General features: G+C 40.5%; 1 protein-coding gene across 1 annotated transcript; it reads right to left on the minus strand.

Moving 5' to 3' along the window:
- Positions 1–4,983: 4,983 nt before the first annotated feature.
- PPDPFL (pancreatic progenitor cell differentiation and proliferation factor like) lies at positions 4,984–10,075 on the minus strand. Its single transcript, XM_006063420.4, has 5 exons — positions 9,669–10,075; positions 9,305–9,399; positions 7,901–7,978; positions 7,517–7,616; positions 4,984–7,270 (listed from the first exon to the last, which is right to left on the minus strand). The coding sequence occupies exons 2-5, from the start codon at positions 9,357–9,359 to the stop codon at positions 7,075–7,077; spliced, it is 429 nt and encodes a 142-aa protein (XP_006063482.2). The 5' UTR covers positions 9,360–9,399; positions 9,669–10,075; the 3' UTR covers positions 4,984–7,074.
- Positions 10,076–11,014: the final 939 nt, after the last annotated feature.

The following is an 11,014-nucleotide window of genomic DNA, read 5'->3' on the forward strand; positions in this document are numbered from 1 at the left end:
TCAGGGACCTCCCCGAGTGGAGCCAACCTGATGCAGCTCGGAGGCAGGACCCTCCATGTATAAGAGGGAATGTGGTCTCCTCCAGGATGCTCAGCAGCATCAGTGACAGCAGAAGATGGATGAGCATTGGAATCCATCAAGGATGACATAGGACAACGTAACGTGATACATCTACTTGGTGGCCTTCCTCTGTATTCTCTTTTCATGGTGAAATTTAGCTTGAGATCTGAAGACAGATAGCTCCCTCAAAAAGTTATTTTAAGACTGCACAAATATTTTCCAAAGTAGTTTACTTGAAAATAGAATGTTTGTCTCTTTCCTTGCAAAGGAATTTCAACATCCTAACCTTTGCTTGAGTTGGCATCCAAAACATAGTTCCAGTAACCGTTCATTTATTAATTCAAAAACCTCTGCTAAGCATGTTAAAAAGAATAAAATATTTATGAAACTCACACTCTGTGGCTTTTAGTCAAATAATTACTATAGTGAAAAGGATTTAATATATTTTGTGTTTACAACCTGGAGGCAAATAAGTCTCAGTATATCCAATTAAAATATGTTGAAGCAAAACTTTTAAATTCCACTGATGCTAGATAAAGGGCTTCCTTATTGGCTCAGATGGTCACTAATCTGCCTGCAATGCAGAAGACATGGTTTCAGTCCCTGGGTTGGGAAGATCCCCTGGAGGAGGGCATGGAAACCCACTCCAGTATTCTTGCCTGGAGAATCCCATAGACAGAGGAACCTGGGGGGCTACAGTCTCAGAGTCCAATACGATTGAAGTGACTTAGCATGCATTCATGCCTCCCTTCCTCCATCAACATCTTGAGAAACAAATAAGAAACATGAAAAAAATTTTCAGGTGCCAAACCTAAAATACATTCTTTCTAAACTATTGAGAAAGGAGAGTAACTGTGTAGTAGTCTGTTTTTCTAGGTAATACAAAATAGTTCTATATTTTGAACAGAAAGTAGCAAAAAAACAAATAAGAGCAGTACTTGGTATGAGAGGTGGGAAGACAATGACTTCTGAGACTGGAGACCCTGGTGGGGAGGGCCTTTGGGTGATCTGACTTCACACTGTTGCTTCACAGCGTGACTTTGGACAATTCACTAGATCACAGATTTCTTAAGAAGGAAGCACAGAACCCCAGGCCCCACCATTTCTCATCTTGGGCTCAGTTGGAAACAATGCTGTAGACAATGTGACCTCCACAAGGAGAACACCAAACTCACCCAAAGCTGCTGTCCCCTGACGACAGTGTCACAAGGTACTGGAAACAGGTGGACAGCGTGGTCAGTCAGTCTGGTGTCCGCGAGAGTGCCTTGCACAAAGGTGGCCACTTCCCCCCTCAGGGTCCAGTCCCTGGCCACCTTCCCTATGAGTCCTCTCCTAACCAAACCAATCAAAGCCTCTCTGCCTCCACCTCTGTCCTGGCCTAGTCGCACTTCGACATAACACCTTGTTTTATCTCCTTTACAGCACTTACCACTGCGGGAAACTATATTCCATGTTGATTTAGTGTTTACTCTCCTCTGCTAAAATGTGACCCTTCTCGGGAACAGCCCAGCTCTAGCCAAAGAAGCAGTGTCGTTCATCTGACCAATATTTATTGTTATGTCACAAGCTGGGGATAAAATGTCAAGGAGAGCAGACGTGATCCTTGTCCTCATGTGGTTTATGGTGCAGTGGGGAAGACGTATATTATGGTGCCGTGGAGAAAAGACACATGTAAAATTATAACCGTGGTGAGTGCCGAGAAGGAGAGAAACACAGGCTATCAGTGCCTATGATGGAACATCTAATTTAGTTAAGTAGATCGGAGGTTTCTCTGGAGAAGAGGCTTTTGAGCTAAGATTTAAGATGCATAGACATGAATTAAGGAAATAGAGTGGGGCCTGGGGATGCCCCATGGCAGGAAGGAAGATGGTGCCAGAAGGATGGACAGGGGATGATTGATGGGGCTGGACCACTGGGCACTGGGGGCATGAGAGACAGGAGTGGGTGGGAAGGATCTATGTGGCAAAAATATGTGGCGGGACAGGGCAGGGTGTGACTTTATCCTGAGAGTAATGGAACCATCAAATGCTGTGGAGGTGTGAGTACGCCTGTTCTTGTGTTCACAGGAGAAAATTAGCAGATTTGAATTTTGTGAAGAAGACTGTGATTTATCTATAGAAGAGATTTAGAAAGGACAGAAGTGAACCACTGGAAGCATGTCCTGGCAGTGCCCTCAGGAGACATGATTGCAACTTGGATTAGTGATGGTGGGAAAGGAAATGAGTAGGTAGATCCTAGAAACACACAGAATGAAATTTAAAGGGCTTCCTCTATGACCCACCTCCCAGAATATTGGAAATAAAAGCAAAAATAAACAAATGGGACCTAATTAACCTTAAAAGCTTCTGCACATCAAAGGAAACTATTAGCAAGGTGAAAAGACAGCCTTCAGAATGGGAGAAAATAATAGCAAATGAAGCAACTGACAAACAACTAATCTCAAAAATATACAAGCAACTCCTACAGCTCAACTCCAGAAAAATAAATGACCCAATCAAAAAATGGGCCAAAGAACTAAATAGACATTTCTCCAAAGAAGACATACAGATGGCTGACAAACACATGAAAAGATGCTCAACATCACTCATTATCAGAGAAACGCAAATCAAAACCACTATGAGGTACCATTTCACACCAGTCAGAATGGCTGCGATCCAAAAGTCTACAAGCAATAAATGCTGGAGAGGGTGTGGAGAAAAGGGAACCCTCTTACACTGTTGGTGGGAATGCAAACTAGTACAGCCACTATGGAGAACAGTGTGGAGATTCCTTAAAAAACTGGAAATAGAACCACCTTATGATCCAGCAATCCCACTGCTGGGCATACACACTGAGGAAACCAGAAGGGAAAGAGACACATGTACCCCAATGTTCATCGCAGCACTGTTTATAATAGCCAGGACATGGAAGCAACCTAGATGTCCATCAGCAGATGAATGGATAAGAAAGCTATGGTACATATACACAATGGAGTATTACTCAGCCATTAAAAAGAATACATTTGAATCAGTTCTAATGAGGTGGATGAAACTGGAGCCTATTATACAGAGTGAAGTAAGACAGAAAGAAAAACACCAATACAGTATACTAACGCATATATAGGAATTTAGAAAGATGGTAACAATAACCCTGTGTACGAGACAGCAAAAGAGACACTGATGTATAGAACAGTCTTATGGACTCTGTGGGAGAGGGAGAGAGTGGGAAGATTTGGGAGAATGGCATTGAAACATGTAAAATATCATGTATGAAACGAGTTGCCAGTCCAGGTTCGATGCACGATACTGGATGCTTGGGGCTAGTGCACTGGGATAACCCAGAGGGATGGTATGGGGAGGGAGGAGGGAGGAAGGTTCAGGATGGGGAACACACGTATACCTGTGGCAGATTCATTTTGATATTTGGCAAAACTAATACAATTATGTAAAGTTTAAAAATAGAATAAAATTTTTAAAAATGTTAAAAAAAAAGAATATAAAAAAGAATGCATATATTTATCAATTTGCTGTACAGTGATATGAATACAACATTGTAGATCAATTATATGTCAATAATAAACAAACAAATAAATAAATTATTTTAAAAACAAAAAAAAAAAATAAAGGGCTTGGTGGTGGATTGGTCATAAGGGAACTTCAACTCCCTAATCATCTGGGCTGATGAGTGAAGCTGCCAGTCTCAACTATAGGGGACAGTGTAGGCCTCAGAGAATGCTGTTGGGGGGTGGTGGTGGATTAATTATGACTGTCTCCACTTCTTGAATGTCTATGAGTTAGAAGTTTAGCTCTATGCTATTCAACCCGGACAATTATTTATATCCAGACTCTCTAGTAGCCCAGTGGAATTCTGCAATTTTGTTTCCCACAACCCTTGATGTTGTTGTTCAGTCACTAAGTCATGCCCAACTCTTTGTGACCCCATGGACTGCAGTATTCCAGGCCTCTCTGTCCTTCACTATCTTCCGGAGTTTGCCCAAGTTCATATCCATTAAATCGGTGATGCCTTCCAGCCATCTCATCCTCTGCTGCCCTCTTCTCCATTTGTCTGCAATCTTTCCCAGCATCAGAGTCTTTTCCAATGAGTCAGCTGTTTGCATCAGATGGCCAAAGTATTGGCCTAACAACCCTAACTTCTACAAAATGTATGAAGCATCAAATAGGCCTGAACTCCAGCAGGAGGACTTCAGAGAGAATTGGACTGGCTGTTGGCGGCTTTATTTGTAATGAATATGGGGCCAATAATATCCAACCTGCCATCAAAACCACTTCACAAAAAAGTTAGTGGAATCTCAGCATAAAATTTCACAGAAACTGAGGGCAAATTATCAAAGCTTTGTTTCATTTGATACCAATATCCAGGGCCAAATAGCATTTCATACATCACACTAGAATGATCATAGCATGTCTCAGATCACATGGACACACCTCTGACATAATTACCTTTACTATTTATTATCTCCTCAGTAGGCAGCAAAGCCAGGAGATGTTTTAACTAAAACAACAGTTATGCTGAGACCTACATCTGAGGTACTTTTTGAAGTACAGCCCCAAAGTGTCTGAATGGTAGGAAAATTGCATTAAAATCTATTATCTAGAATTTACCTAGGAGACATTTTGTTGTCACTCTTTCTATCATCATAAGTCTGTAGAAACTCTGGAATAGCACAAAGCAAGCCTTTCAGTTTTTAATCATTATATGTGGTATAGTCGCAAAGTCATGTTCGATTCTTTGCAACCCCATGGACTTCAGCCACCAAGCTCCTCTGTCCATGGGCTTCTTCAGGCAAGAATACTGGACTGGGTTGCCATTTCCTTCTCAAGGGGATCCTCCTGACCCAGGGATTGAACTTGGGCATCCTGCATTGCAGGCAGATTCCTTACTGACAGAGCCACCAGGGAAGCCAATCATTATATGAGTTCACTATGACATTATTTTTTGGAAAGATTCCTAATATTTTTCAGAGGATCTATAGCTATACATCTATCTATCTGGCAACTACAAATCCGCACAGATAGATGTAGTGTGTGTGTATATATGTATACAGTACTCTAAAGTGCTTAATAACTATTCATGATAATATGTTGGATTTAAAACCTTATGTAAAATTTAATTATCTTAAACAATAATAACTTTCAGTAACAGCACTAAACACATTAAAAATACTGCAAACACAAAGGCAAAAGTGTAACTTAACAAACAGTATCTTTCTAAGTAGACAAAGTAAATACCAACTTGATAGCTTATTTGGGGAAATTTATCCAATAAACTAAACAAGCCATCTGTTCACACATATCCCAAGTGATTACAAAAAAAGGAATTTGTTAATAATCTCAAATAAAAAACAAAACCCCCCACAATTTGCCATTTTGTTTCATTGTATTTTTCTCTCACTTTGGAAAAATTCAGTCTTCAATCATGCTAATTTGATTTTAGATAAAGGCAAATGAAATGTAGAGCTCAAAGGTTTAATGAGCCTCCACAAATGCATAAAAAATGTAAAGGCAAGTAACCATTAGAAGAGCAGTAATATGTCAGCAATGAAGTATTACTGGGCCACAGGGATGTTTGAATCCCTTCACTGACAGCAAAGTGATGAAGCAACGTGACTTAGAAGGAGGACACATCCCAACTGGAGGGACCAGTGAAGGCTGGTGAGGTGTCCATTACTGAGGAAGCCATCCTGCCATGGCTGTGTGGTCCTGTGGTTGGCAGAAAGACAGTGCTCCCTTCAGGTGTTTAGTGCATCATCAGCCACACCAGCATGTACTGATGTCTACCTCTGAGTGAACGTAGCATCCCTAACTGCTAAGACTGGCATCGTACGTTGAAAGATATTTGCAAGCAGTATCAGAAAATCTTCAGCTGAAACTCCTTTAGCATTATCTACCAAAAACATGAAGGAAAGTAGGAAATATTCTATCCGATGTCAGGAATATTCACATTCAGAAAGTGTATTCCAGCCCTCCTCTACGTGTTCCAAATTATACACAAAAACATGCTCATATTAGTCAATTTGAAAAGGTACAGAAAAATACAAAGAAGTAAATGAAAAACACCCAAACTCCCATCTCTAAAAATAACCATTGTTACCATTTTGATATATTTCCTTCCTATCTACTCTTAAGCATATATACCTTTTAAATACAACAAAGTTCACACCATATACAGATTATCCTGCTTTTTTTCATCCAACTTGGTATCATCATGATTTTCCATGTTGTTGAAAATAATTTACAATCATGAATTTTAAAGTCTACATAACCAATTATGTACAGTAATGCATTCAACAGATAATGTATTTATGGGTATGTTTTCTATTTCCAATGTTCATGATTAAAAATACAATTTTTGCAACTTTTTTTTTACACTTCTGAATCCAGGGCTCTAAAACAATTATGTTAGGCATGAATGCTTCAGTTTTCAGGCATAATAAAACAATTAACAGATGTAATGAGAGTTTAACAAATTTTTTGAAAATTAACACACAATTTTTGATTTTTAAAAAATTCAAAAAATTATAAGGTAATGAAAAGGCTATTTCACATGAATCTCTATATTTGAATGTCACATGTTTTCAAAGTCTTTTCCAGTGTTCTCTATGTAGCTGACACCAGTCAATGTCAATGTCAATACTCTCAACATTGAAGAAAATGCCTAAACTTTTGCCGTCTGTGTGGCTGCAGTGGTCTTGTCTTGTAAGTGAGATATCCAGAAGGTTTTCATCTTCCTATAAAGGAGATCACCAGGAGTAGCTCAGGTGCTAAAGGGTCTGGGGGTCACACCTGCAGGGCCTCAGCGGGTGGCTATCACATAGAGTTGCAAACAATGGTAATACTTTACATAGTGTAGTTAACTGTTACAACACTGCCCTCCAAACCGCAAAGCAAAGATCATCAGCTGAGAAATGCTCATTTGTAAGCTAGGTTGTCTTCACAGTCCAGGTAAACTGAAAATATTGCTGAAATAGTCCCAGAGGTGCCCAATTCATTCCTGTGTCATTTTGATATATCCCCATCATTGGGGGGAATTTGTATCTTTGGGGGCACCATGAAATGGTCCGGGCTTGTCTTTTACTGTTTTACTGTTCCGGAATCTGTTTACTGTTCCAGAATCAGCCATTTCTCCAAGGAGCTGTGATTCCTCTTGTTGGAGTAGAGAGTGGTTATTTGTTCCTAAAGGTACCTTGCTTCTGCTTCCTGGTCCATTCCCCCTAAACCATAATAATAACAGCATATGAGTTTTCCATTTCTCTTTGGAGATAGAATGCTCAGATCTGACTAATGATTAACTAGAAGAAACTGTGTCCCCACCTCTGCCCTCAAGTACAGGTTACATCAAAGACTTCACCTTCCAGAGAGGACCGTGTTTTATCCCTGCCGGTTGATGTGATAATTATGACAGGCACTGCTTTCATCTGAAAAGGAAATATTCTTATCAGAAAAAAACTAAAACTTACCCACAAGCAGACTGGTCTTCACCTTTTACATTTGAAAGCACAGGAACAGATTGAAAAAAGGATTTAAACCACCAGGTGGATTCTGCCACTTCGGGTAATCCTATCAAATAAAATTCACATTTGTTGTTCAGTCGCTCAGTTGTGTCTGACTCTTTGTGACCCCAAGGACTGCGGCACGCCAGGCTTCCCTGTCCTTCACCCATCTCCCAGAGTCCGCTCCAACTCCAGTCCATGTGTCGGTGATGCCACCCAATCACCTCATCCTGTCACCCCCTTCTCCCCCTGCCGTCAACCTTTTCCAGCATCAGGGTCTCAAACACAATTGAGAGATGAAAAACAAAGGGAAATAGGCAGGGTGGTGCTGATAAGAAATAAACTACATACCTAGCTGGGCTTTGTCATCACCTACGAAGTTGGCAGAATCAGGGCCAGTTAAATAGGTGCCTGAAGAAACACTGGCCTCTGTAGGAAAGAAACAATAATAAACAAGCAACTAAATAATAAGCCAACACAGATTTTTACATATAAACTCTCAAGTAGCATGGTCTGAAATCATTTAATCCTGGATTAGGAACTGAAAACTTGGTTATATTACCAGCCCATTAGAAGTCTCCCATAATAATGCATATTACATTTTTATTAATAAAGTATATTTCTTTCCATGGTGAACAACTGTCACACAGATTTTAAGTAGAATTTAAAATATATAATAAATGTTATCAAATTCAAAATCTTAAAAAGTACAAAATCAAGAATGAATATTATTGTACTATATTAAATATATTACTTGTATACAAGTCATATATAATGTATTATATTTAAATATCCCACAGAAGTTATCAAATTTAGAAATAAAAGAATCATTTTAAAAGAAAAACATCTAATTTGTCATATCATACTTGTATTTTAAATCTAAGTGTTGTAAAAGATAAGAATAGAAAAATAACTTTTAAGAATGTAATAACTCTAAGAACATGGGCATAGGTTAACTTTGAGTGGGGGAAAATAAATTAGTATATGTTTCCATCTCTTGTCTATAAATAACCCTTGAAACAAGACTTTTCTACAAGCTGGTATGACTTAAAAAATGATAGCTTGGTTCTGAAATGATTGTTTCATTTTATGAAATTTCTGAATTTTCTTCGAGAAGCTATACTTTTCCATTTAGCTATAAATTTTCACAGATGGAGAGATAAATAAAAATAAAACTGGCCAGGTAGAAGCTGACCTACTAACCACAGGAGAAAATGGAAATGAGAGAATCTCTGAAACACATTTGTGCTACTTCTCTTTTCTCAGAAATGAATATTTTATTTATGTAAAATTATCAGGTTTTAGTGTATCCTATTAAAGGCAAGGCACATGAAAGTAAAACCCACAGGAATGAGTTGCCATTTCCTCCTCCGGGGGATCTTCCTAACCCAGGGATGAAACCCTCAAATCCTGCATTGGCAAGAGTATTCTTGGCCATTAGCGCCACCGGGGAAGCGCCCACCCTCCCCCCAACCCCACCAAAATTGTGAAATATAAGCTTATTTTTACTTATTTATGTTAATGGTTTCATGGCTATAACAAAACATAGTTAAAGCAAAGTGATGAGGTTTGACAGTTTTTACTGATTCGGGGAGTCTCTGATAAGGTCTATTCCTATTTTTTTCACTGTCACAAAGAATTGTCATATTCTCCCTTTAGTTCTGACAGGACATGATACGTAGGTTAATTATACCCCACAAACATCACCTGAGATCATATTCTCTAGGGCCACCCTCTAGAGTTGTTACGACTCACTTCGATAATACTGATTTCTGGCCAGAAGACAACCAGCGGAAGGCACGGATGCCATTGTCCCCTGAGCAGGAGCCAGTGAGTTGGTGACCGGCAGCCTGCAAAACGGGCGATAAGAGGCTAAAGTTAATCATATTAGGTTCCTGTTCCTTTTCCCATGAGTATTTTTTGTAAAGCAACATAACTTACCGTGTAATAAATATCCCATAAAGAATTAAAGAGTTCACACAAAGTTGTGATCAAATTCATTGCCATAAACAAAAAATGCAATTCATTAGGTGAAAACACAAGAAAAAATTTATATCCAAGTATAACCATGTCCACAGCTGGCTCCAGAAGTGTAAACACAGCCCTGACCATCACTCACCTGCCTGCTTTCTTCAGCCTGCTCTTCCAGTGAACGTGGGTCTACAGCGTCTTCAGAAAATGCAGACTTGGGAAGGGCTGACTGATGGTGATCCAGGACAGACCTGCCACGGGACAGGGGGTGAGCCATCTGTGAGCACAGCACCCCTCGGTCTGGAAAGCAGAAACCTGAGCTGGGGAGTGGACGCAGGTGGGCACTGGGCCACCACAGGCGGAGCCAGAGGCACCCTGCCTCCTGTGTGCCCTTGACTGGGTCAGCCTGCCAGCAGGGGCTGTGGGCCAGGCAGGTCTTGGCCCGGACGTAGTGTTGTCCTGGCCCTCTGGACAGTCACGGTTTCAGGACAGCTGGCTTGACAGGGAGAGAGGTAACAGCCACTCTGGGGATAGAGACACAAACTTGGTCAGTCACACAGTTGGGGACAGCACCACGCTGGGCTCTGAGGGGGACACCACGGACAGGCTGCAGGCCGACAGGGGGACTGGATGTCATCACAGCCACGGGGATGCAGTGCAGAGGCACAGGGTCTTGGGGGACAGGAAAGAGGTCGGGGAAGCGTGGGAGCCTTCCGGAGGAGGGCCGTTCACAGCAGGTTAGAGAGTCCAGCAAGAACAATCTAAGACACATGGGAACCATGGGGACTGAGGAAACAGGAGCTTGATAGCCTTCTAGCAACACTGCTGGTTGAAGCAAAAGCTGCATTTCTGTTCTGCTTTTAGCAATGGTCCTTACTTGAACTGCTTCGCCATTTCCTAGACTCAGTTTGCCAAGAGGTCCAGCTGTGGATCCCTGGATGTTAGGAGGAAGATGCTGTCAACTGATGATTCAGTTCATTTGGCGGCTGTTGGTTTCACCAGCTTAAAGCAATTTTGGCAACGTGTACAGAATTGCTCATCACCTATGTTCAAATTTACTCAAAATATTTGTCTTAGTTTGCCATCATGGTTCTTTTTAAATACCTACTCTACCTGGTTATGACTCCTTTCGGTTGCCAGTATTATTCATTTCTGCCTTTTCTCCTTTTGTCTTGATTAATTTTGCTAGCGGTTTCTCTATTAAATCGTTCTTCCAAAGAACTACCTCTCTTGTTTTTAGGTTTTATATTTTATTTCCTGTCTTCTTTTATTCTTCTTCCTTTTATTTACTTTAAGGTTATTCTTGTTATCTATTTCAAAATATTTTTTACTGTTGTTATGACATTTCTTGAATATTTGAATTATTTAGTGATGCTTTTCTAGACATATACTTTCTCTGGTAGCCTAGAGGGTAAAGCATCTGCCTGCAATGCAGGAGACCCTGGTTCGAACCCTGGGTAGGGAAGATCCCCTGGAGAAGGAAATGGCAACCCA

This window comes from Bubalus bubalis, chromosome 15, assembly GCF_019923935.1.
Source record: "Bubalus bubalis isolate 160015118507 breed Murrah chromosome 15, NDDB_SH_1, whole genome shotgun sequence".
Classification (NCBI taxonomy): domain Eukaryota; kingdom Metazoa; phylum Chordata; class Mammalia; order Artiodactyla; family Bovidae; genus Bubalus; species Bubalus bubalis.

Bases quoted from the DNA above. Each gene is read 5' to 3' on its own strand.
- PPDPFL (XM_006063420.4), bottom strand. From the start codon at position 9,359: ATGGCATCCGTGCCTTCCGCTGGTTGTCTTCTGGCCAGAAATCAGTAT. The intron at 7,979-9,304 runs GTGAGTCGTAAC...TCTTTCCTACAG, and splicing joins CAGAAATCAGTATTATCGAA to AGGCCAGTGTTTCTTCAGGC. The intron at 7,271-7,516 runs GTAAGTTTTAGT...ATTATGGTTTAG, and splicing joins GAAGACCAGTCTGCTTGTGG to GGGGAATGGACCAGGAAGCA.